Source organism: Oppia nitens, unplaced genomic scaffold (assembly GCF_028296485.1).
Source record: "Oppia nitens isolate AA-2021 unplaced genomic scaffold, nextdenovo-longstitch-racon4-pilon3 scaffold9_pilon_pilon_pilon, whole genome shotgun sequence".
In the NCBI taxonomy this organism is placed as follows: domain Eukaryota; kingdom Metazoa; phylum Arthropoda; class Arachnida; order Sarcoptiformes; family Oppiidae; genus Oppia; species Oppia nitens.
This window is the reverse complement of record NW_026533253.1, coordinates 773,809-795,667: the sequence shown is the minus strand read 5'-3', so window position 1 is coordinate 795,667 and position 21,859 is coordinate 773,809. Positions and strand designations below refer to the sequence as shown.

At 30.8% G+C, this 21,859-nt stretch overlaps 6 protein-coding genes across 9 annotated transcripts; 4 read left to right on the top strand and 2 right to left on the bottom strand.

The window, feature by feature from the left end:
• The first annotated feature begins 257 nt into the window (after positions 1-257).
• LOC128964686 (putative leucine-rich repeat-containing protein DDB_G0290503) lies at positions 258-1,594 on the top strand. Its single transcript, XM_054311322.1, has one exon. The coding sequence runs from the start codon at positions 398-400 to the stop codon at positions 1,592-1,594; it is 1,197 nt and encodes a 398-aa protein (XP_054167297.1). The 5' UTR covers positions 258-397.
• Positions 1,595-2,446: 852 nt separating this feature from the next.
• LOC128964542 (putative leucine-rich repeat-containing protein DDB_G0290503) lies at positions 2,447-4,334 on the top strand. The gene has a single exon (XM_054311164.1). It carries the CDS (start codon positions 2,594-2,596, stop codon positions 4,205-4,207), a length of 1,614 nt encoding a protein of 537 aa, XP_054167139.1. The 5' UTR covers positions 2,447-2,593; the 3' UTR covers positions 4,208-4,334.
• Positions 4,335-4,514: 180 nt separating this feature from the next.
• LOC128964464 (transcription initiation factor IIB-like) lies at positions 4,515-5,742 on the bottom strand. Its single transcript, XM_054311052.1, has one exon. The coding sequence runs from the start codon at positions 5,548-5,550 to the stop codon at positions 4,615-4,617; it is 936 nt and encodes a 311-aa protein (XP_054167027.1). The 5' UTR covers positions 5,551-5,742; the 3' UTR covers positions 4,515-4,614.
• A 362-nt stretch (positions 5,743-6,104) lies between these two features.
• LOC128964887 (fibroblast growth factor receptor 2-like) lies at positions 6,105-13,840 on the top strand. 2 transcript variants are annotated; one of them, XM_054311542.1, is made up of 12 exons: positions 6,105-6,229; positions 8,852-8,964; positions 9,808-10,146; positions 10,229-10,398; positions 10,501-10,624; positions 10,721-10,893; positions 11,049-11,193; positions 11,312-11,654; positions 11,812-12,041; positions 12,428-12,606; positions 12,754-13,224; positions 13,497-13,840. In XM_054311542.1, the coding sequence occupies exons 2-12, from the start codon at positions 8,871-8,873 to the stop codon at positions 13,791-13,793; spliced, it is 2,565 nt and encodes an 854-aa protein (XP_054167517.1). In that variant the 5' UTR covers positions 6,105-6,229; positions 8,852-8,870; the 3' UTR covers positions 13,794-13,840. The 2 variants fall into 2 exon arrangements, with proteins under 2 accessions (XP_054167517.1, XP_054167518.1); XM_054311543.1 differs by lacking the exon at positions 6,105-6,229 and adding an exon at positions 8,290-8,436.
• A 990-nt stretch (positions 13,841-14,830) lies between these two features.
• Positions 14,831-18,186, bottom strand: LOC128964896 (LIM domain-binding protein 2-like). Of its 2 annotated transcripts, none has more exons than XM_054311552.1 (6): positions 17,674-18,186; positions 17,480-17,597; positions 17,223-17,392; positions 15,901-16,182; positions 15,482-15,824; positions 14,831-15,422 (listed from the first exon to the last, which is right to left on the bottom strand). In XM_054311552.1, the coding sequence occupies exons 1-6, from the start codon at positions 17,959-17,961 to the stop codon at positions 15,028-15,030; spliced, it is 1,596 nt and encodes a 531-aa protein (XP_054167527.1). In that variant the 5' UTR covers positions 17,962-18,186; the 3' UTR covers positions 14,831-15,027. The 2 variants fall into 2 exon arrangements, with proteins under 2 accessions (XP_054167527.1, XP_054167528.1); XM_054311553.1 differs by having other exon boundaries at positions 14,831-15,404.
• A 200-nt stretch (positions 18,187-18,386) lies between these two features.
• On the top strand, positions 18,387-20,913 carry LOC128964897 (LIM domain-binding protein 2-like). Of its 2 annotated transcripts, none has more exons than XM_054311555.1 (6): positions 18,387-19,035; positions 19,114-19,231; positions 19,323-19,489; positions 19,562-19,843; positions 19,933-20,275; positions 20,353-20,913. In XM_054311555.1, exons 1-6 carry the CDS (start codon positions 18,721-18,723, stop codon positions 20,679-20,681), a joined length of 1,554 nt encoding a protein of 517 aa, XP_054167530.1. In that variant the 5' UTR covers positions 18,387-18,720; the 3' UTR covers positions 20,682-20,913. The 2 variants fall into 2 exon arrangements, with proteins under 2 accessions (XP_054167530.1, XP_054167529.1); XM_054311554.1 differs by having other exon boundaries at positions 20,335-20,913.
• Positions 20,914-21,859: the final 946 nt, after the last annotated feature.

Genomic DNA, 21,859 nt, shown 5'->3' with positions numbered 1-21,859 from the left:
TATCATTAAGATTATTCACGAAGGGATTAACGTACAAATAAGGACTTAACTTATAAATTTATAAATTTTTAATCAATAAATCTTATTTAAATTAATATCAATAAAATTAATAAATTTTTAATCCTTTTCACACATTAATACTTTTAGTAACTTATTTTGAAACAATTTATTTAAATAATATAAATCAAATTTTTGTTATTAAAGTTACGATAAGACTCACTGAAAGTTTAGTTTGAAATAAAAGTTTTAATTGAATTGAAAACACTGTCATATGATTTGCCCTTTAAAATCCATTGACACTAAGTTTAGAGTATAATATAATAGGTTTACTGTCCTCAAGTTGATTGGCTTTGAGTTTTTGTGGTATATTATTGATTATAAATTTTGATTTAATCCAATGGACAAAACGAAAGACGACGAGTTGGAAGTGTTTGTTGAGTCAATAGATAATGAAATGACGTCAAAGGAGAAGCAATTGATGGAAGAGTTGATGATAATACAAGATTGTCAACAAATGGTCAAATGTTTTAGACAAACATTTGTGGATTGTATTGTCGATAGTAAGTTGAATGATATGGAGTCAAGTTTCGAGAAGAAAAATAAACAATTGAATGAAGTTATGGCTAATAATGAAGAGCTCAAGAGTAAGTTTCAGTTGTTGACAACAACTACCGATCAGATAAATCAAATGATTGATACGATGGACGCGGAGTTACAAGGATTCAGAGATAACAACATTGATATCAATGTTTATCAACAGCTTATTGAAGATCATCAAAGAGAGACGGATGAGTTGAATGACAAATTGACATATTTTAGCCATGAATTGGACTCAATGACCAAAATGTTTGAAGTGACAACTCATGAGATGGAAGAGATTAAGGAAGACAATAAACAATTGGTGGCAAAAATTACAAAACAAAACACTAAACTACAAGAATCTAATATAAGAAGACATTTAATGGTGAAATTGATAAGAGATTTGGAAAAAGAAATGAAAAGATATTCGGTTTTTAATGAAACAAAACTTCAAGAATTGAATACAAATTTGAAAGAAAAGGTCAAAACATTAATAGCAGTTATCACTGAAAATCAAGAATTAAATACTAAAGTAATGGAATTGAATGCAACTAATGAACAAATGAAAGACATGAATGATTTGTTGAACAAAGAATTAAATGAAGAAAAAGAAAAGTTGATTAACACAGACAAAGAATGTGAACAACTAAAAGACAATCTCCAGAAAGTAAATGATAACTTGATCGGCGCTAAAGACACCATTGCGTCTATGAATGAGAAGATCCACATATTAACCAATGAAGTTGAATCGGTTAATGATAAATATAATTTGAAATGTAATGAAACGGATCAGATTAAGACTTTTAACGAACAATTGTTGGATAAATTAACTGAACAGGAAATACAATTTCATAATGAAACGGATCAGTTAAAGATACAGAACAACCAATTGATGGATCAAATTGGTCAACAAGAAGTTAAATGGCGAAAAGTAACTGAACAGCTTATGGCTGATAACAATCAATTGATGGATCAAATTGCTAAAGAAAAAGTTAAATTGCGAAAAAAAAACTAAACAGCTTATGACTGGTAACAAACAATTGATGGAAAAGATTAGTGAACAACAAATTCAATTACAAGAGATTGTGTCACTTAAAGCCCAATTAAATCAATTGTCGAATAATAATAATCGTTTAAATAATGATTTAATCAAAGAAAATGAAAAATCGGAAAAACTGGTGACAAATCTGGACAATGAAATGAAGAAAGTTTGGGAACAAACGAATAATAGATTAGCTGTTAAACGAATGAAATTTAAATATATATTTTTAAAGAAAATTTTTTATTACTTCTTTAAGTAATTTTAACATAATTTAATTATACCTTTTTATACAGTATTTTAAATATATACCGGTTTATCATTTTGAATAATTTTTTGTTTAATAAAAATACAAATAATGCTAACAATAGAAGACACAGTTTTTATTTATCAAATAATTTATTATTATCATTAATAAACAATTAAGAGTATATTTAATAAGTTTTTTCTTTAACAAAAAAATAAATGAATTAATTTGATTAGTTATTATACACCTAATATATATTTATTTTCATTACGAATATTATGCTTATTATAATAGATATTATATAAAATAAATTTTTGAATAAAGTGCAAATGATTTGACACAAAAAAAATTGTAATTTATAACCTATGATTAATAGGCTATTAATAATAGCTTATAATAATATATCAAATTTATTCACTTAAGGATTAACGTATAGTTCTCAACCTATAAATAATATTATAATTTTAAAAAAATAATCCTTTTCACACTTTAATACTTTTATTTATATTTAAATAATATGAATAAAATTATTACTATAAAAAGTCATCTGACTCTATAAGACTCACTAAAAGTTTAGTTTGAAATATAAGTTTTAATTGAATTTAAAATACTGTCACTTGATTTGCCCTTTAAAATCCATTGACACTAAGTTTAGAGTATATAATAGGTTTACTGTCCTCAAGTTGATTGGCTTTGAGTTTTTGTGGTATATTATTGATTATAAACCAATGGACAAAACGAAAGACGACGAGAAGGTGTTTGCGACGACTAAATCGCAGTTCAGTAACGACGAGTTGGAAGTGGTTGTTGAGTCGATAGATAATGAAATGACGTCAAAGGAGAAGCAGTTGATGGAAGAGTTGGTAATAATACAAGATTGTCAACAAATGGCCAAATCTTTTAGACAAACATTTGTGGATTGTATTGTCGATAGTAAGTTGAATGATATGGAGTCAAGTTTCGAGAAGAAAAATAAACAATTGAATGAAGTTATGGCTAATAATGAAGAGCTCAAGAGTAAGTTTCAGTTGTTGACAACAACTACCGATCAGATGAATCAAATGATTGATACGATGGACGCGGAGTTACAAGGATTCAGAGATAACAACATTGATATCAATGTTTATCAACAGCTTATTGAAAATCATCAAAAAGAAACAAATGAATTAAACAATAAGTTGACATATTTTAGCAATGAATTGGATTCAATGACCAAAAAGTATGAAATGGCCACTCATAAGACGGAACAGATTATGGCAAACAATCAACAATTGGTGGCAAAGATTACAGAACAACACTATAAACTACAAGAATCTAAATCAAGGGGTCAATCGATAGACAAATTGATAAAAGATTTGGAAAAAGAAATGGAAGAATATTCGGTATTCAATGAAACAAAACTTAAAGAATTGAACACAAATTTGGAAGAAAAGGTCAATAAGTTAACAGCAATTATCACCGAAAATCAAGAATTAAATACTAAAGTAATGGAATTGAATGCAACTAATGAACAAATGAAAGACATAAATGAAGTGTTAAATAAAAAATTGAATGAAGAAAAAGAAAAGTTGATTAACACAGACAAAGAATGTGAACAACTAAAAGACAATCTCCAGAAAGTTAATGATAAGTTAGTCGCCGCTAATGACACCATTGAGTCGATGAATGATAAGATTCGTGTATTAACCAATAGAGCAAAAGTTATTAATACTAAATATAATTGGAAATGTAATGAAATGGATCAGATTAAGACTACTAACGAACAATTGATGTATCAAATACATGAACAAGAAGTTAAATGGCGAGAAGATACTGATCAGCTTATAACTGATAACAAACAATTGATGGATAAGATTAGTGAACAACAAATTCAATTGCAAGAGATTGTATCACTAAAAGCCCAATTAAATCAATTGTCGAATAATAGTAATAAAAATCGTCCAAAAAATTATTTAACCAAAGAAAGTAGAAAATTGGTAAAACTGGACACAAATCTGAACGAAATAAATACAGAAAAGAAGAGTAAGTTAGCTGTTGTTGTGTTTGAAAATGAAAAACAAAAGTCTAAAGTATCGGAATCCATATCAATGAATGTTTTGACTGACAAAAAGATAACAATTAAAGTGCTATACAATGGTAAACGTTATCTAATCAAATCATACGACACTGAATTAGTTTTGTCATTAAAGCGTTGTATTGGGAACCGGGAAGGTATAGAAGCCACAGATGTATCCGTCTATTTTCAAAATAAACTGCTGACCGAGGAGTATGATTGTCTCACATTAACCGATTGTAATATAATAGACGGTTCACTAATTTGGTCGGCCCGTACATGTAATTAAATTTGTATTTAATAGCAATTAAGCAATTTCTCTTTTAATTGATTATAAATTTTTTTATTATACCTTTATTTAAATACAGTATTTTAAATAGATATATCATTTTGAATAAATTTAAAAACAAATTAATGCTATCAAATAGAAGACACAATTTTTTATTATTCAAATAATTTATTATTATAATAATAATAATAAACAATAAAAAGTAATTGTAAATAATCTTCAAAGTGTTAAACCAATATAATTATTATCAATAATAATAATAATAAAAATAAACAGCAATTATTAATAAATTCATGTTAACATACAAACAATGTTATTATTATTAATATTATGACAGTTAGGTTTAGACGGTAATAGACATTAATAATTAAAAAAAAACAATTTATTGTTTGGTATGTAATGGTTGATCATATTTGCGGCAATTGATCGATAGGTGTGACAAACCTGAAGTCAGATGGAAACAGATCGGCCGCTTTCGGTATCATTAGTTTATACGACTGGCGAATGGTTACGTCGGCTACGCCGGCAATTTCGCCGATCTCTTTCTGCGATTTCTTGTCATCCGATGCCTGACTGGCCATATATATGGCCGCTGCTGCTACTGACAGAGGACTACGGCCGGGAACAATGTCCAATTCGACAGCTTTTTTGGCTATATAAGTGGCCGCTCTTTGTACGGACGACGGCAGTCCCAGATTGGAACAAAATCTGGACATAAAGTCACCAGTTGTGATGAGATCGACACTTGTTTCCAATGCCTTAAGAATTAGCTTAAAGCAGCGGCCGATCTCTTTTTTGGACACTTTACTGACGGCACAGATCTCTTTGAATGTTCGGGGAACGCCTTCCTGTCGACAGGCAATGTAAAGACAGGCCGACGCAATGGCATCGTTGCTGCGGCCCTTCAGTGTGCGGCCGTCGTGAACCTGTTTGAACAGTAGGTTTGCTCTGTCCACTATAGTCTTAGGCAAATTGATTCGGTCGGACATGTTTGAGATCTCGCGAAAAGCGTTGGCCAACGCCCGATCAGACGATGACATGTGTCGGCGATTTTGGTACTTAGCCTGACCCGACTCGTCAAAGGCAACATCACTACTGCTGCGGCCAATCATTGTCGACAAATCGGTTGTTAGCAACGGATTCTCTGAGGCGCCCACACGTGACGGGTCGGCGTTGGACTTTTCGTTGCTAAAAGTACGCCACTCGGAGCCAACGTCCACCACACGGTCGCCGACCACTAGACCACACTCGGGACACACCAGATCGCCAGCTCTGTAATCTTCAATTAGGTTAGCGTCAGGATGTGACGGACAGGTCACTCGGGACCCGATACGACCGGACATGTCTGATGCTAAACACTCTCGAAGAACGGATTTACACTCGACTACAGCTGACTGGTGTCCACTCAGACGATCGGTTCAATCGGTGGCCAAACGTATGGATAAAATATACAAATAATATGTCAACAAATGGTTGACGACTTCAATGAGTGTAACGTTTGGACTGTTTTTGTGTTGTGTTTTGGCATTAGATTTATAGTCAAATAATAATAATGTAATAAAAAAAAAAACATTAAATACAGTGTAGTAGTAGTACTTTATGTGTTTGTTTGCACCGTTAGATGGACTACCAGTGCTCTCAATATACCCAATACATAGTGTATGTGTGTGCGTGTGATTCACTGTAAACTGTAAGCTGTTTTTAGGCCTAACTTTTTTTTTGATATTTTTTGGCTGAAAAGTCAAAAACATATTATATCTGAAAATAACTGTAAAAGCTTTTCACTGGTAAACGACATTAACTTTTCTTTTTTTGTTGCTTTGACTAACACTTAATGTGAAAAACTTATGGTTTAATACTTTTTTGAAGTTTTTCTTTAATATTGAAAAATTTGTTTTTCGTTTTATAAAGTAGTTAACGATAAAAAAAAATGGTGTATAATTTTTTTGAGACTATTATCCTCTTCAAGTGATACCTACCGGTGCCACAAAATTGTGTCTGATTTTTGAGATTATTATTTTGGTGAGTTATTATTATTATTATTATTTTTAGATAATTAATCATTATTTATACCTATATCTAAAAAACTTGTATTTTAAAATAAATTTATAAATCATTTATGAGATAATTTTATTTGGTTATTATTTTTTTTAATTATTTTAGTTATCATTGTTTATATTATATAAAAATATATATTATTAAATTAATTTTATAAATAAATAAATTTAATTTCTATAAAATCGATGTTAAAACTTATTATTCAATTATGACAATAAAATTATAAAAATATTACAAACAATTTAAAAATATCATCAAATATTACAAAATTACAAAAGCATTGTATTTTGATTGTATGAAAAATATGAGACGATTGTACAGTTTTATTATAATGTATTATATTAATGATATTAATGTTTATCTAATTATGTTTTATATGATATTCAAGTTTTAAAAGTTGTAAAAATTTAAGACTTTTGTCAAATTTTATAGTATTTTTTATCGACATTTAAATCCAATACAAATAGAAAATGATTTATTTTTATATAAAGTTTTTATATTAATAAGTATTTCAATTTTTATTTAAATATTTAATTCAATACAATTCCCAGTAATTATTAATACCTAGTTGTTAATTAATAGAAATTAGATTAACATTATATTAATACATATAGTATATAAATATATATTGTATATAACTGTATAAAATTTAAATATATTTTGTTATATTTATATAGCATTGAAAAATATATGATATATAGTTTTTAAGTGGATATCCTATATTTATAGAGACAGTGACTTTACTAATAACTAAATTTGAAGTTTGCAAAAAAAGTTTGTATTTTAAGCTATAAATTAATTGTTTGTCCAAACCATCTGTCAAAGGGTTAGATAAATATATTATTTATATATTTGCCAATTGAATGACACATTCAAAACAAGTCATTGAAATAAATCAATTTGATTTTAAATAAATCATTTCACTTATTAGTTGAGAGAAAAAAAAAGTTTTTATTTTTAATATAAAAGCGTTTTTTATATATAAATTGAATTGAATACCATATCCGGCGCTATAACTCTCTTTGACAAAAAAAATTAACAAAAAATAAATCTTTAACTATAAAAGATTGCCTTATATTTTATGGGTCGGTCTTAAAGGAAACACTTTATCTGAAAGATAGTATTTATAATAATAGAGTAATAATAAGTGTATTAAAAAAATACAGTGAATCGGGAAAAAGCGTTACAATTTAGTGGTGACTATATCTCATACTAAACACGTGCAAAATGTCTTGTAATATTTTGTGGGCGCACTCTTAAAAAACTTAAGTTGATATATCATATAATGAGTGGTGAGTGTGTGTATGTGATGGGGACAGGGATGCCACTCTCCGTAAGGGACAGGATATCTGCATTGATTGAATGCACTGATTGTGCCGGAAATGAATTCTTTGTAGAGACAGTTGACATTAAGTCCAACAATTTGGTGAATAATATTCATTAAATTATTAGACACAGAGCGCGTGCCAACAACTGGTAGGACACGACACTTGGCACACCAGTGCGCTTCTCCATCTCTTCCTCTCCCCCATTCACCCTCCCCTCCCCAACATTGCCCATACCAGTGTACCCTATCAATTGACAACATGGTACTCGTTAAAGACATTAATGTCTTCAGCCTTAAACAGGACATTAGGGGTACACTTAAAAAGTTTTCTCAATAACTTATTTTTTTGACAAAATTTAAAACATATATAATAGTGTACATTATATTAGATACCCATACGGGATGGGATGGATGGCATTGGTGTGCATGAGGGGGTTGGGCAGTAAGACACAGCTAAGTTCTATATAACCTTAGTATATAAAGATGTCTTTTAGTAGGCCTTTAAGTGTTTTCACCATAAGTGAGAGACACTGCCTCTGGTTTATTAGTGATAGTTGAGAAGTGTTGGGCAAAAAAAAGTGTTGGTTAGGTTTGTTTGGTGACTGTATCTGCATCTGGACTGCAGATGTGTGTTAAGGCTAACCAAATCTTCAGTTGGGTTTCAGTTCAGTTGAAGGCTTCAAATGTCAACTAACCAATGGTCGAGATTAAGGCCTACCAATAGTTCTTCAACACAACTGTATTGTTGTGTTTGTGTATAGCATAGGATTCTTTGGGTCCCATAAGTCTTGTGTCGGGGTTTTTGACTCTCAAAAGACATGATGTCTTAATGTGTGAACAATAGGTATTTTTTCTTATATATCTTGTTTTATCATCTATTTTGTCTACCATTGAACTGATTTTGTTATTATAATAAGATTAATATATTAGTTATCAAATCAATATATTTATATAAAAAACAAATTTTAGCCAAATGTTTATCTAATGTGTAATACTGTATACAGAGATTAATGTAATATAATACTCAAAATATCTGTATAATGTTAAACCAATTCATCAATTGTTTGAATGACTAATTTGATAGACTGAGTAATCTTTTATTTTATTTTTATTTTGTTTTTTTTTTGATTAGTGTTTAAATATTGTTTTAATATATTTAATTTATTTTTAAGACAATTGCTGATTTTTGCTTAATAATTATTTAATATACTGTATGTACTGTATATAATTAAATCTATTTTATTGTGTTTTATTAATAGATCAGTGAAGTGGATAGATATGAGTGTTATATTATTGTTAAGTTTGATTATCATCACTGGCTTATTGGTTATCGATAAACATGTTGTATTAGGATTGCCACCAAAATCTAATGGTAAGTCCCCCTTCAATTCAATGCACTTTTATTAATGCTTATTTAGTAGTTTTTATATTTATATCATATATTAAATAACTGTATATATAATATAACTGATGCTTTTTGTTTTAGTCATCTAATTTAATGTGTATAGCGATATACAGTTTAGATTTAGTTTTAAAAATATTTTTCACTTTATATAAACATTTTATAAATATAAATAGTTTGGATAAATGTAAAGAAAATTAAGATGAGTTGCGAGAGATTGAAGGAGAGAGAGATTGAAGGAGAGAGAGAGAGAGAGAGAGAGAGAGACTGTTATTTACTGTATATACATATATATTAAGTTTATTTTAAATGAATTAACAGAATATGTTTAAGAGATAGTGTTTATGTTGGCTCAGGAATCATAAGACACACACACATACAGTACACATAAAACTCTGGCTCTGGGATCCTATTGAGCTCACGTATCCAATGTCGTTACTGTTCCCAAAATATCTACTAATTTTTATTAAGTGTGCCTTCAATTTGCATATGATCTCCACCACATTTGATTTCATACATACATACATACAGTATATTAAGACAAATATCTATAATTAGAAAAATATGAATTTACCCAAAAAAAGTTATGGTTTCACTTATATTATCAATCAAAATGCATAATATATAACTTAAGGCATACCAAAAATCACATACACAACCAACAACAACCCATATGATACATAATATACTGTATATCATTTGCTTATCATATTTAAGAGAGCAATAGTTTAAAATAAATCCAGATTTATAAATATACAGTATATATATATATAATTTCATTTATGGGTTTTAAATTTTGTTGCAAATATTAAGATCGTCTTCAATGGATTGAATCGTCGACCGATTTTCTCACGCCCTTTGCAAAGGATGTCATCTTCCAGTGCTATATAGTCAACGACGAAAACTATACAAAGATATGGCTTAGAAATGAGGAACAGATCACACAAACAGAGAAATATCGGATGACATTAAGCACTTTGACCATCAAAAAGGTTGACTTTGATGACGCCGGCCATTATTCATGTGTCGTACTCACGGCTCGCGAGACACTTCGGATCAACTATACTCTAGAGGTTGATCCGCCACAACAGGACCAGCCATTGACCACAGAAAGAAGCGGCAAAAATAGGAAAACAACTGAAAGCAGATCCAGTAGGCTATTAATTCTTGATTTTGTTTATTTAAAATTTTAGTTTCAATTTTACAAAAAAAAATTATTTAATTAAATGATTAGACGCACCATATTTTACTAAATGGGATAAAATGCGGCTTCAGTTGATCAGCGAACCGGCTGGCAGTCAATTGAAACTATTTTGCCCATCTGGTGGTACACCCACTCCTACCATACGGTGGTTTAAAGATACTAAACTATTGGAGGGAACCGTAAGAGAGAATTCAGAAATGGTTTGTTAAGTTTGTTTTGTTGTTTACAAAAAAAAGAAAAGAAATTTATTTATAAATATCAATAAATTATTTAAAACTTTTTGTTGTTGTTGTGATAAATAGATGCAAATGAAGAAATGGATGCTATCGATGGACAATATAGCGCCGTCTGATTCTGGTGTCTATACATGTGTTGTGTCCAACATATTTGGTCAAATCAATCACACATATAATGTGGAAGTCTATAGTATGTATTGAATTTAAAAATTAAAAAAAAAAATTATTGATTGATTTGTTTGATAACTAATAAAACGCTTTTTATTATTATTCATTAAAATGAAAGGTGTTTTGGCCCACAAACCCGTATTTGATACCCATCTCTATAATATCAATCAGACGCTACCATTGGGTCAAACGGCAATCTTTGACTGTATGTTTATGTCGGATGTCGAGGTTCTCATTGATTGGTACATGAGTTCAAATGATGGCAACACCACATCCTATACTATCATTGATGTAATGATTGATTTTTTTGTATTCATTATTATTAATATTATTGAATAAGTTTTTATTTATTTGATTTTTTTTTCATTGAAATTCAATTTTTTCAATGAGGAATGTTATGTTTATTGGTTTTTTCTAACATGAATAACATTTTTGTTGTTGAATAGCACAAAGACATTAAATACAATGGCACTGATGCTTATCAACTGGTCATCAATAACTTGACATTTGAAGACACAGCAAACTATTCATGTGTTGTCACCAACCTATACGGTCCTTCATTCAAAAATTTTACACTTAAAGTCCTATCCAGTAAGTATTCATTCATTTATTTATTTATTTTACATTTATTGATAAATCAAGTATAACATTAAAACTAAAATTAATTATATACTAACAATGTTTGTTTTTTAAATCAAATTAAAAACAGCTGATCCATCGGTGATAAAGTTGGATAATCTCAAGACACCGTTCAATCTGTTTGCTGTATCAATATTGTCGGTCTTGTGTTTTGTCTGTTTTTTCGGTTGTCTTCTATTCGCCTGTTATTCCCGACGAAAGAAAAATGTGACAATAATTGCACAGAAAAGCTATGTCATCAAAAAGAAAGTGATTCTCGAGAGTCCCGATCCGGACAAATGCAACGATTCGCTCATACCATTAGTCAAAATTGACTACCAGGCCATCGAAGTTTCAGCAAACAGTGATCAATCTAATAGAAAAGATCACTACGAACTGCCATTGGATCCACTATGGGAACACTCCAGAGACAGGTATTGTCTGGTTTTTGTTTACACTATTTGTTTATTATTGATGAATAAACAAAACAACAAAAAAAGATAAAGATGTTTATCATTATATTATTACTTTTATTTATATGTATTTATATATGTTTTTATTTTTAAAATTTTTTTTTATTTGATTATTTAGACTAATATTGGGCAAACAATTAGGTCAGGGGGCGTTCGGACAGGTAGTAAAAGCTGAGGCCTACGATTTGAAATGTTCGCCCAAAAAGAAGACAGTAGTGGCCGTCAAAATGTTGAAAGACTTTCATAACGACGACGAGATGACAAACTTGGTCTCTGAGATGGAGGTCATGAAAAAGATCGGACAAAATATAAATATAATCAATTTGTTGGGCTGTTGTACACAAAACGGTAGGAATAGTTGTTTGGGCTCACGATTGCTGTCAATACTCTCTCTCTCTCTCTCTCTCTCTCTCTCTCTCCAAGACTTTTCTTCTTTCAAATGCATTCACTTTATTTATATCATCAATTGATTTGAGTTTTCTTCAAAAATATATATTACTTATTGAAAAGATTTTCTTTAGATTTATATACAATATATATATATACTGTATATTGAAATACATATAAACGTTGTGTTTATTTATACAATGAATGCATTTGGAAGAAAAGGCTGGTTGTGTATTGTATAGATGCTGGTTATGCCAGCATCTATATGCCTGTTCCTCTCTCTCTCTATATCTAATAAATTGATGTATACATATAAATAATATTAATGTATTGGCACCCGTCAATAGGGCCCCTCTATGTGATCGTTGAATACGCTCTGAATGGAAATCTTAGGGATTTCTTACGTAAACATCGATACGACTCAAGTGCTTATGAACAGCCTATAGGCAGTGGGTTGGAGGACAGGGATGGGGATGCGATGATGAAACCGTTAACATATTTAGATCTCATCATTTATGCCTACCAAGTGAGTCACTCCGTTTTTTTTATTTGTTTATTTGCTCGGAAAAGAAGTTTATTAAAATTTTTGTTTAAAATAAAATGCTTTATTCATTAGATAAATAAATAAATGATTAAAATATTTTTCATTTTAAAATTATGAAATTAAAAATAGATTGCCAGAGGTATGGAGTATTTGGCCTCAAAAAAATGCGTTCACAGAGATCTGGCCGCCCGTAATGTTCTGGTCTCCGAAGATAATGTCCTCAAGATATGCGACTTTGGATTGGCCCGTAATATACAGGGAGACTACTATAGAAAGACAACCGATGGACGACTTCCTGTCAAATGGATGGCAATCGAGTCATTATTAAGTCAGATCTATACATCCCAGTCGGATGTCTGGAGCTATGGTATACTTTTGTGGGAAATAATCACTTTAGGCGGTACTCCATACTATGGTACGCCGGCAGAAGATCTCATCAAACTCTTGGAAAAAGGTTACCGAATGAAACCGCCCAACAAATGTCCGGAAGAGATCTACCAGATTATGAACAACTGTTGGCAGGAGAAGCCATTGGATAGGCCAACGTTTGCACAGTTAGTCAAAGTGTTGGGTGATATCATCTCCTGTAACTCAAATCAAGTAATTTTGACAATTATTTTGTTTTATGTTTTGTTTATTATAACAAATCTATTAAATAGCAATAACATCCTAATTACTAAAAACACACAAATAAAACAACAAATAATTATTTTGCTGATAGATTTAATGACACCCATTATATAGTACTGTATTTATAACATTACTAAATCTTAAACATAAGCACCAAAAAAATATAAAATAAATAAATATTATTTACAATAATTAAAAAATTAAAAAAAATTAAGAATTAAAATTATTTCACAATTTTTTAGGAGTATTTAAAATTGGATTACGATTACACTGATTGTACGTCCGTACCGATTGCCGAAACATCATCGACATCGCCCACCTGTTCCGATAATGGACAACAAGTTGTCGACATAGAGTCGATAGAAGAGAAAAAACTTATTATCGATACTAAGTTTATTGATGATAATCGCCGTAATCGTGAGTTTGTCGCTCAACGAAACATCGAGAACCGGACCTATGATCTGACAGCTCTTGAAATTAAAACCCGATATTTGACTGAAAAGTTGAATGTTTTTCATACTAAAGAAGAATTTGTTTGAATAATTCTGTGAATTCAATCACTTAATTGTCACTATAGTTGTCTTACAAAATATTGGTTTAATTATTTGACAATTTATTATTATTATTGACATTATTATGAATATACAGCTATGTTACCAAAGATTTAAAAATTATATATAGAAATGTTTGTTATAATATGTAAATATTTTTTTTGAGTCATTCATTTGTTTTATTTTTAAATTATTGATATTTTGAGAAAAAAAATTATTTGTTAATTTTTTTAGCGCTTAACCAAAGTTTTAGTCACAATTATGATGACAATAAAAAATTGTAAATATTTTTATTTGCCAATCAATGATATCAAAATGTGTGATTTCAGTGTCAAATAATTGTTTTTATATTAAAAAAAATAATAATAATTGTAGCACATATTTATAATCATATTATTGATTATTATTATTATTGTTATATAATTATCATTACGATTAAGTTATTGAAATGTTTAGTACTTTATAATTCTCGCATTAATTGTACACACAATTTGCATGTTTTTAATTTCAAATTCATTGAATGTTTTAATTTTTTATACTGTATTTATTTTTTTTGGTCGAAAACCAAAATCCAAACCAAAAAACCTGATTATAATATACTCAATCATTTTGTTCATTAAAATCATTATCATTAATAAAATTGCTTAATTTATTTGATACATTTAACAAAAAATAATTGGTAAACAACAAGTGGTAAATAATTGAGAAAAAATTCATTTTATTCAATTGCAATTATATTAATATTGGGATCAATTAATATTACCTTTTATTATCTAAGTAAATACTTAATAAATAACTTATGATAAATATTATATTAATAGCATAACATAAAATTTGTTTACAATTAGTTAAAAATTTATTTATAAATAAATTAAAAAACATGAGTATAGATAAATAAATAAATAACTTTAATTTAATGATAAATGATTTACTATAAGTTATTGTATATTTGTGTGAGAGAGAGAAAGCGAAATCAAATACCAATCAAAACAAAGTTAAATACTGTTTAACATCAAAATACATAAATTATTTCTTATAATAAAGTGTTTTATTACAAAAATTATTATTATTATTAGCGTTTTATGTAGTGTTTTGGTGAAAAAAAATGTAAAATTTATATCGAATTATGAATTATCCAACACCTCATCAAATGATTTATACAAATATTGCATTTTTCTCTACATTTTTGCGACTAATAATAATACTTCAAAAATCAGATCATTTATTGACTTATATTTGGAGATTGCTTTTTGTCATCGTGAGAACCCGGACCATGTGAACCGGGACCATGAGAACCCGGACCATGAGATCCCGGACCATGAGATCCCGGACCATGAGATCCCGGACCATGAGAACCCGGACCATGAGATCCCGGACCATGTGAACCGGGACCGTGTGATGAATGACCGTTATTGACATTAGGCAGTGGAGGACCTGAATTCGGGTTCATTGACGATCCTGGTGGATGACCACCTGGCCAACCTGGTGGTGGTCCATTTCCTGGTGGACCGCCATGTGGTCCTCCTAATGGACCAAAATCATCACATTCTTCGAGACCATTCGTTACATTAGCCACATTGGGATCAAATTGGTGGTTCTCTGTTTGAATATTAGTTGCTAAATACCGTTTACAACACACACTTTAATTTAAAATAATTATTTCATAAAAAACATACCGAGTCTTGTAATAAGTCTTTCGTCTTCGTCGCCAAATTCTCCGCCCATAAGTGATGGCTCGCCGACAACCATAACGTCTTGCGATGCAAGAGTGAAATTAGGCGGACCCGGACTCATGTTTGCCGCGTTGTTGTTCTTTTTCTTTCCGGCTCCTCCTGTCGTACCCGCATTTGCCGAAGATTTTCGCTTTCTTCGTTTGCTCGGTGGGCGAGTTGTCTCCGGCGGCGCTACCATTCGTTGCCATTTCTGAAACAGTGTTGTCTTTAAACAATCTCTAGGACTTAGAGAATAAGTTTTATGTCGAGTCATGAGTTCCTGCATCGGCTCTAATATAACGCATAACTAAATAAAATAAAAAAAAATAATTTCAAGTCATACTGCAATTGATTAAAAAATTTTCAATTTAAAGATTACTAACCCTTAAGTAGTTGAGTGTAGAGTTGGTCAGTCCCTGTCGAGTAATATTTTTAGACATCTGCTCCAACAGTGTGGGGTCCTGTTGGGCCTGTATTGCAACAATCCCTCTCGGAATCAATTCCTGGTGATGTCTTGTAGCGAAATGCCACGACTTTATTCGCATTAAGTCATCAAAAGTAAACTCTAGTATAAGTCGTCCTTCAGTACAAACGATAACTGGATGTTCTTTAGCCATTTGATCCTTCATGGGATCATTGGGTAGATTAGGGTACGGACCCATTGGCTGTCAATATATGTATCATATTTTTAATCAATTTTTTTTTGAAAAACTAATTTCAATAAAAATGTATTTATGTTTTTAGTCTTAAATAAAGAAATGTGATATACATGGGAATGGGGTTAAGATATACATTCAAAATATTTTAAATGTTAATGTATGTATCAAATTATCAAGGTTAAATTGTTAATGACAAATTAACTAGCTTATTTCTGCATATATAATTTTATATGCATGATAATACTTTTCTTATAGTCTTATATTTAAATTTTTAAAGTATAATTCTAATGCAAATATTTTTTTTTAATCATCTAAATTAATTATTAATTGAAAAAAAAAATATTTAATTTTTCTTAAATTTCAAATGGCATATATCCCACTCAAAATGACTAAATAATTTAATAGTATAAATGTAATGCTAAATTATATGCGAGTATATACTTTATATACAGTATATGCCAAAAATAAATATTTTATAAAACATTTTCATTTCATCAAAAATAAATCGATAAACTGATTGCTTATAAAAAGTTAGAGTAAATGCATTGCATAGAGAAAAGAGAGAGAGAGAGAGAGAGAGAGAGAGAGAGAGAGAGAGAGAGAGAGAGAGAGAGAGAGAGATCTCAACTAAATTCAAAGCTAACTGTGCTTTCATTACAGAAGAGGTGAACCATCGCTATGACTACAGAAACAAATCAATACTCGCTTTGCTCTCACTTTTCATTCAGTTATTATAAAAACATATTCAGTTAAGTCAGTCGACGACTATTTTAATCAATTATTTTCACTGAAGACTGAAGTTATAACAGCACTAAAAAAATCACTTATAAAATAATCAACAAATTTTAGGCAACAAACTATTATAAGAAATTATAACAACAATTAAATACCAAACACTTGATAAATACAATTTAAAAATATTAATATACATAAAAAAATAAACTTTTTTTTTTGTTAGAAAATGATAAATAAAAAATTGTATTCATTTATCGGCTATTATTTAATGTAATTTATATAAAATAAAATTAAAAAAAATAATGTCAGACCTTAATGTAGGGCTTTCCGTGTTGTGTAATCATAGAGCACTGGTCACAGTCTAACGTAATGGTCGTGTTATGAAACGACTCTTTTGTGTGTTTCATATTTATTGACAATTCTGTAACACCGCCTTCAAAGATACTGCGGAAGTATCGGGGAATCAATGTTCGACCGATCGCTAAACAGACAGACAGACAAACAATAGATTAAACCAAACCGTTTGACATTTTCTTTAATGTCATTCATCGACACAATTATCACATACTATATCGTTTGGGTCCGTCTTCTAAACAAAACGTTAGCGTAAGTGTGGCGTCGTCTTCAAAGAACTCAGTGGCGAACGCATCCCACCAGAGATTATCACTTTCTTGGTTGACAAATATCTGATCACAAAAATAATAACCAAAAAATATACCACAAATCAATTCATCAATCAAATCAAAGTTTAACAACCAATACCTCTGATCTCTGTTGCAATCGTTTATTCATTTCGTAGACCCGATAGTCTGGTTGACCAAAGTATGGCGTATGGCGTCTATTATTATACATCATCGGCGAGTTGTAGACAAATCCGTCCGACGAATTCATAGGCGCGTGAGGTGAGTGGCCGCCAGTCGGTGGCATAGGTCCGTGAGATACGTGGGATACATGCGATCCGTGTGACGGATGCGGTGGTGGCGGCGGCGGTCCGTGAGGTGAATGGCCTCCGTATGAAGGCATCGTGTTGTTGGTAAACATTGGTCGCATACTTATCCGACGGCGCCGGAGAGATTCAGTCACGCAATGATTGACAGTCAATGTGACCAACAACTTATCGGTCAAACAGATTCGGTGCAATTGGCCGACCAATTGACTGTTACAACTAATTTGTTGCAATACTGGCCATCACTTGGTTTGTCTACCAATAAAATTGTCACTAAAAATACATTAACTTATTATTACATCAATCGATGACTTCAATGGTTTATACAGTACTGTAATAATAGTAATAATAATAATAATAATAATATCAACCATTGACTCAACATATCAATGACGTCCAATGGGGGGACAATCAGACAGACAGTCAAACACATACATAGGGATCACAAATATATTGGTTGTCGTACTTTATATCATTACATACCTATATGTGACCACAGGTGTCGCCGCCATCGATATACTCTATTAGATAATAAACACAACAATAGCTGCTATACATTGATCGGCCATTACTGACATTTGTATTATATTTTGAATCATTAGTTGTAATCACAATCACATCATTTGAGTTGTGATTTTGTCACTTCATTATCATCTGACACAACACAACATACATACTGTCATCACTTACATCATGTAATATCACATCCGTAGTTAACCGCCGGACACGATAACAATTAGCTAATTAGTTGTTTTGAGTGACCAGTTATTGGTACGAGACTTGAAGTGACAGTCAAACAGAGCCTAAAGATATTGTTGATTACAGATGTGTTGATTTGATTGAATGAAGTGTTGTTTGTGACAATGAGACCAATGTTTGCCAATAATAATATGTCTTCATACGGCGGTAATTCCCCGCATCCACCGCACGGTTCCATTCCTCCGCCAGCGATACCGTCACCGCACGCCCCGCAGCCGCCGCAACCACCATATCTTCAACAACCTCAACATATGCCTCATCCATCGCATCCGCATCCGACACATGGATCCATTCCTCCGCCACAGGATGGCATTTATACTTCGCCGATGATGTATAGCAATGGACGCCATACACCATACTTCGGTCAACCAGATTATCGGGTCTACGAAATGAATAAACGATTCCAACAGAGAGCAGAGGTATTTTGTCGATGAAGTTGCAAATTGTTTGGTGATATGATGTTAATAATGGTATTGTTTTTGTTTTCTTGTTATCAGTTATTTTTAAATCAAGAAAATGATAATCTCTGGTGGGATGCGTTCTCCACTGAATTTTTTGAAGACGACGCCACACTTACGCTAACGTTTTGTTTAGAAGACGGACCCAAACGATATAGTATGTGATAATTGTGTCGATGAATGACATTAAAGAAAATGTCAAACGGTTTGGTTTAATCTATTGTTTGTTTGTCTGTCTGTCTGTTTAGCGATCGGTCGAACATTGATTCCCCGATACTTCCGCAGTATCTTTGAAGGCGGTGTTACAGAATTGTCAATAAATATGAAACACACAAAAGAGTCGTTTCATAACACGACCATTACGTTAGACTGTGACCAGTGCTCTATGATTACACAACACGGAAAGCCATTTAAGGTACGATACTTTTTTAAATTTTACCGATAGTGTAGTTATTTAATAATGATAAATTAAAACTTATATAAACAGCCAATGAATGCTTTTCCTGGGCCACCCAATGATCCAAATAAGGATCAATTAGCTAAAGAAAATTCAGTAATAGTATGTACTGAGGGTCGGCTAATATTGGAGTTTACTTTTGACGATTTAATGCGAATCAAGTCATGGCATTTTGCCACTCGTAATCACCATGAATTAATACCACGCGGTTTGTTTGCAATGCAAGCCCAACAGGATCCGACATCTTTGGAAACATTGTCGAAAAATATTACTCGACAGGGACTGACCAATTCGACACTTAACTACTTAAGGGTTAGTAAAATGATTGATATTTTTTTTATAAATGTATACCAAATATGATTTTTATTTATATACCGGTAATTACTATTCCATGACAATAGCTATGCGTTATATTGGAGCCGATGCAGGAACTGATGGCCAGACATAAAGCCTATTCAATGAATCCTAGAGAATGTCTGAAAACAGTATTATTTCATAAATGGCAGCGTATGGTAGCGCCACCGGAGACAACTCGCGCACCGAGTAAGCGAAGAAAGCGGAAATCGTCGGCAAACGCGGGAACGACAGGAGGGGCCGGAAAGAAAAAGAACAACAACGCGGCAAACATGAGTCCGGGTCCGCCTAATTTCACTCTTGCATCGCAAGACGTTATGGTTGTCGGCGAGCCATCACTTATGGGCGGAGAATTTGGCGACGAAGACGAAAGACTTATTACAAGACTCGGTATGTTTTTTATGAAATAATTATTTTAAATTAAAGTGTGTGTTGTAAACGGTATTTAGCAACTAATATTCAAACAGAGAACCACCAATTTGATCCCAACGTGGCTAATGTAACGAATGGCCTGGAAGATGGTGACGATTTTGGCCCAATGGGTGGACCACATGGCGGGCCACCAGGAAATGGACCACCACCAGGTTGGCCAGGTGGTCATCCACAAGGACCTCCAATGAATCCCAATTCCGGGCCTCCATTATCTAATATCAACAATGGTCATTCATCACACGGTCCCGGTTCGCATGGTCCGGGATCTCATGGTCCCGGATCTCATGGTCCCGGTTCTCATGGTCCGGGTTCTCACGACGACAAAAAGCAATCTCCAAATATAACATTAATTAAGTCTGAATGATCTGATCTGAAAAAATCTTAGTCGCAAATTATAGAGATAATGCAATATATGTTTACAAAAAAGCATTGATGAGGTGATGGTTAATATCCACAAAAAAACTCGACATTAATTTTATTGACCAAATACAACATAAACATTACAAACACAATAACAGATTTTTTTATAAATATTATTTATAAACACAAAAAAGATAATTTGAATTTATTAAAGCTTATAATTTATTATATAATATAATGGGATGTGTACAAAAAAATGCATATCAAAATAAATTATTTTTAAGTTTTTTTTAAAAAATTAATTATTTTATTACTATATTTACCTGTAATTGTTTTTTATTTGATACGCGATTAATAAGCAATGAACTTATGGTAAAATATCGATTGTTCATATATTTTGAATCCAATTATATAATTACTGGTCTAATCAATAATTTGTTGTTTCTGTCAGTCTATGTCTGTATTATAATACTAAAGCCAACGACTTGTGTGCAAAAAAAGATATATTTATGAGTTTTTGACACATATTTAAATAATATTTTGTAAAATAATAATATTTAAATAAATTTTGCTTAAGTGCTTGACTTATTTGGAAATTGTTTGCATTACATTACATTACCTGTATTTGATTTTATTTAAAGTATTAACCGACAGTAAAACATAAGTACTAAAGTCTATATAAATAAATAAATATATATATACTGTATATTTACCTGTATTACTGTATAATATTCATCAATTTGTTTTACTACTTAATGTGATAAAGTAAGTTACCTGTACCTGGAGTCTAATAGTATGTCTTAATTTATTGATTATTATTTGTAAAATTAATTAAAAAAATAATAATAAAAATAAAAGTCTACTGAATAGTTAATTATAATTATTATATAATAATGTTTAAATATACTCTATTACTCATTGTTTTTATACAACATTCAATCAATAATTTTGTTAATTTAATATTACAGTAATAATAATAATAATAAAAAGACAACTCTGAATAATATGATATTTAGTTACAAAAAAAAGTTATAATAAAAATATATATTATTTATATTTAAATTAAATTAAAAATTTTTAGTTTTCTAAAAATATACTATACAGTAGTATTTCTAAATATAGTATATATTATATAATAGTATATCATAGTAGAGACTATCGAGTAATTGCTTGATATTATAT

What these genes read in the sequence shown, in the direction of transcription:
- LOC128964686 (XM_054311322.1), top strand. Translation starts at nt 398, where the DNA reads ATGGACAAAACGAAAGACGACGAGTTGGAAGTGTTTGTTGAGTCAATA.
- LOC128964542 (XM_054311164.1), top strand. Translation starts at nt 2,594, where the DNA reads ATGGACAAAACGAAAGACGACGAGAAGGTGTTTGCGACGACTAAATCG.
- LOC128964464 (XM_054311052.1), bottom strand. Translation starts at nt 5,550, where the DNA reads ATGTCCGGTCGTATCGGGTCCCGAGTGACCTGTCCGTCACATCCTGAC.
- LOC128964887 (XM_054311542.1), top strand. Translation starts at nt 8,871, where the DNA reads ATGAGTGTTATATTATTGTTAAGTTTGATTATCATCACTGGCTTATTG. An exon ending in CATCCTATACTATCATTGAT is followed by an intron (nt 10,894 to 11,048) that starts GTAATGATTGAT and finishes GTTGTTGAATAG; the next exon opens with CACAAAGACATTAAATACAA. An exon ending in TCATCATTTATGCCTACCAA is followed by an intron (nt 12,607 to 12,753) that starts GTGAGTCACTCC and finishes AATTAAAAATAG; the next exon opens with ATTGCCAGAGGTATGGAGTA.
- LOC128964896 (XM_054311552.1), bottom strand. Translation starts at nt 17,961, where the DNA reads ATGCGACCAATGTTTACCAACAACACGATGCCTTCATACGGAGGCCAT. An exon ending in ACGGAAAGCCCTACATTAAG is followed by an intron (nt 16,183 to 17,222) that starts GTCTGACATTAT and finishes ATATATTGACAG; the next exon opens with CCAATGGGTCCGTACCCTAA. An exon ending in CTACACTCAACTACTTAAGG is followed by an intron (nt 15,825 to 15,900) that starts GTTAGTAATCTT and finishes TATTTTATTTAG; the next exon opens with TTATGCGTTATATTAGAGCC.
- LOC128964897 (XM_054311554.1), top strand. Translation starts at nt 18,721, where the DNA reads ATGAGACCAATGTTTGCCAATAATAATATGTCTTCATACGGCGGTAAT. An exon ending in AGACGGACCCAAACGATATA is followed by an intron (nt 19,232 to 19,322) that starts GTATGTGATAAT and finishes CTGTCTGTTTAG; the next exon opens with CGATCGGTCGAACATTGATT. An exon ending in AACACGGAAAGCCATTTAAG is followed by an intron (nt 19,490 to 19,561) that starts GTACGATACTTT and finishes TTATATAAACAG; the next exon opens with CCAATGAATGCTTTTCCTGG.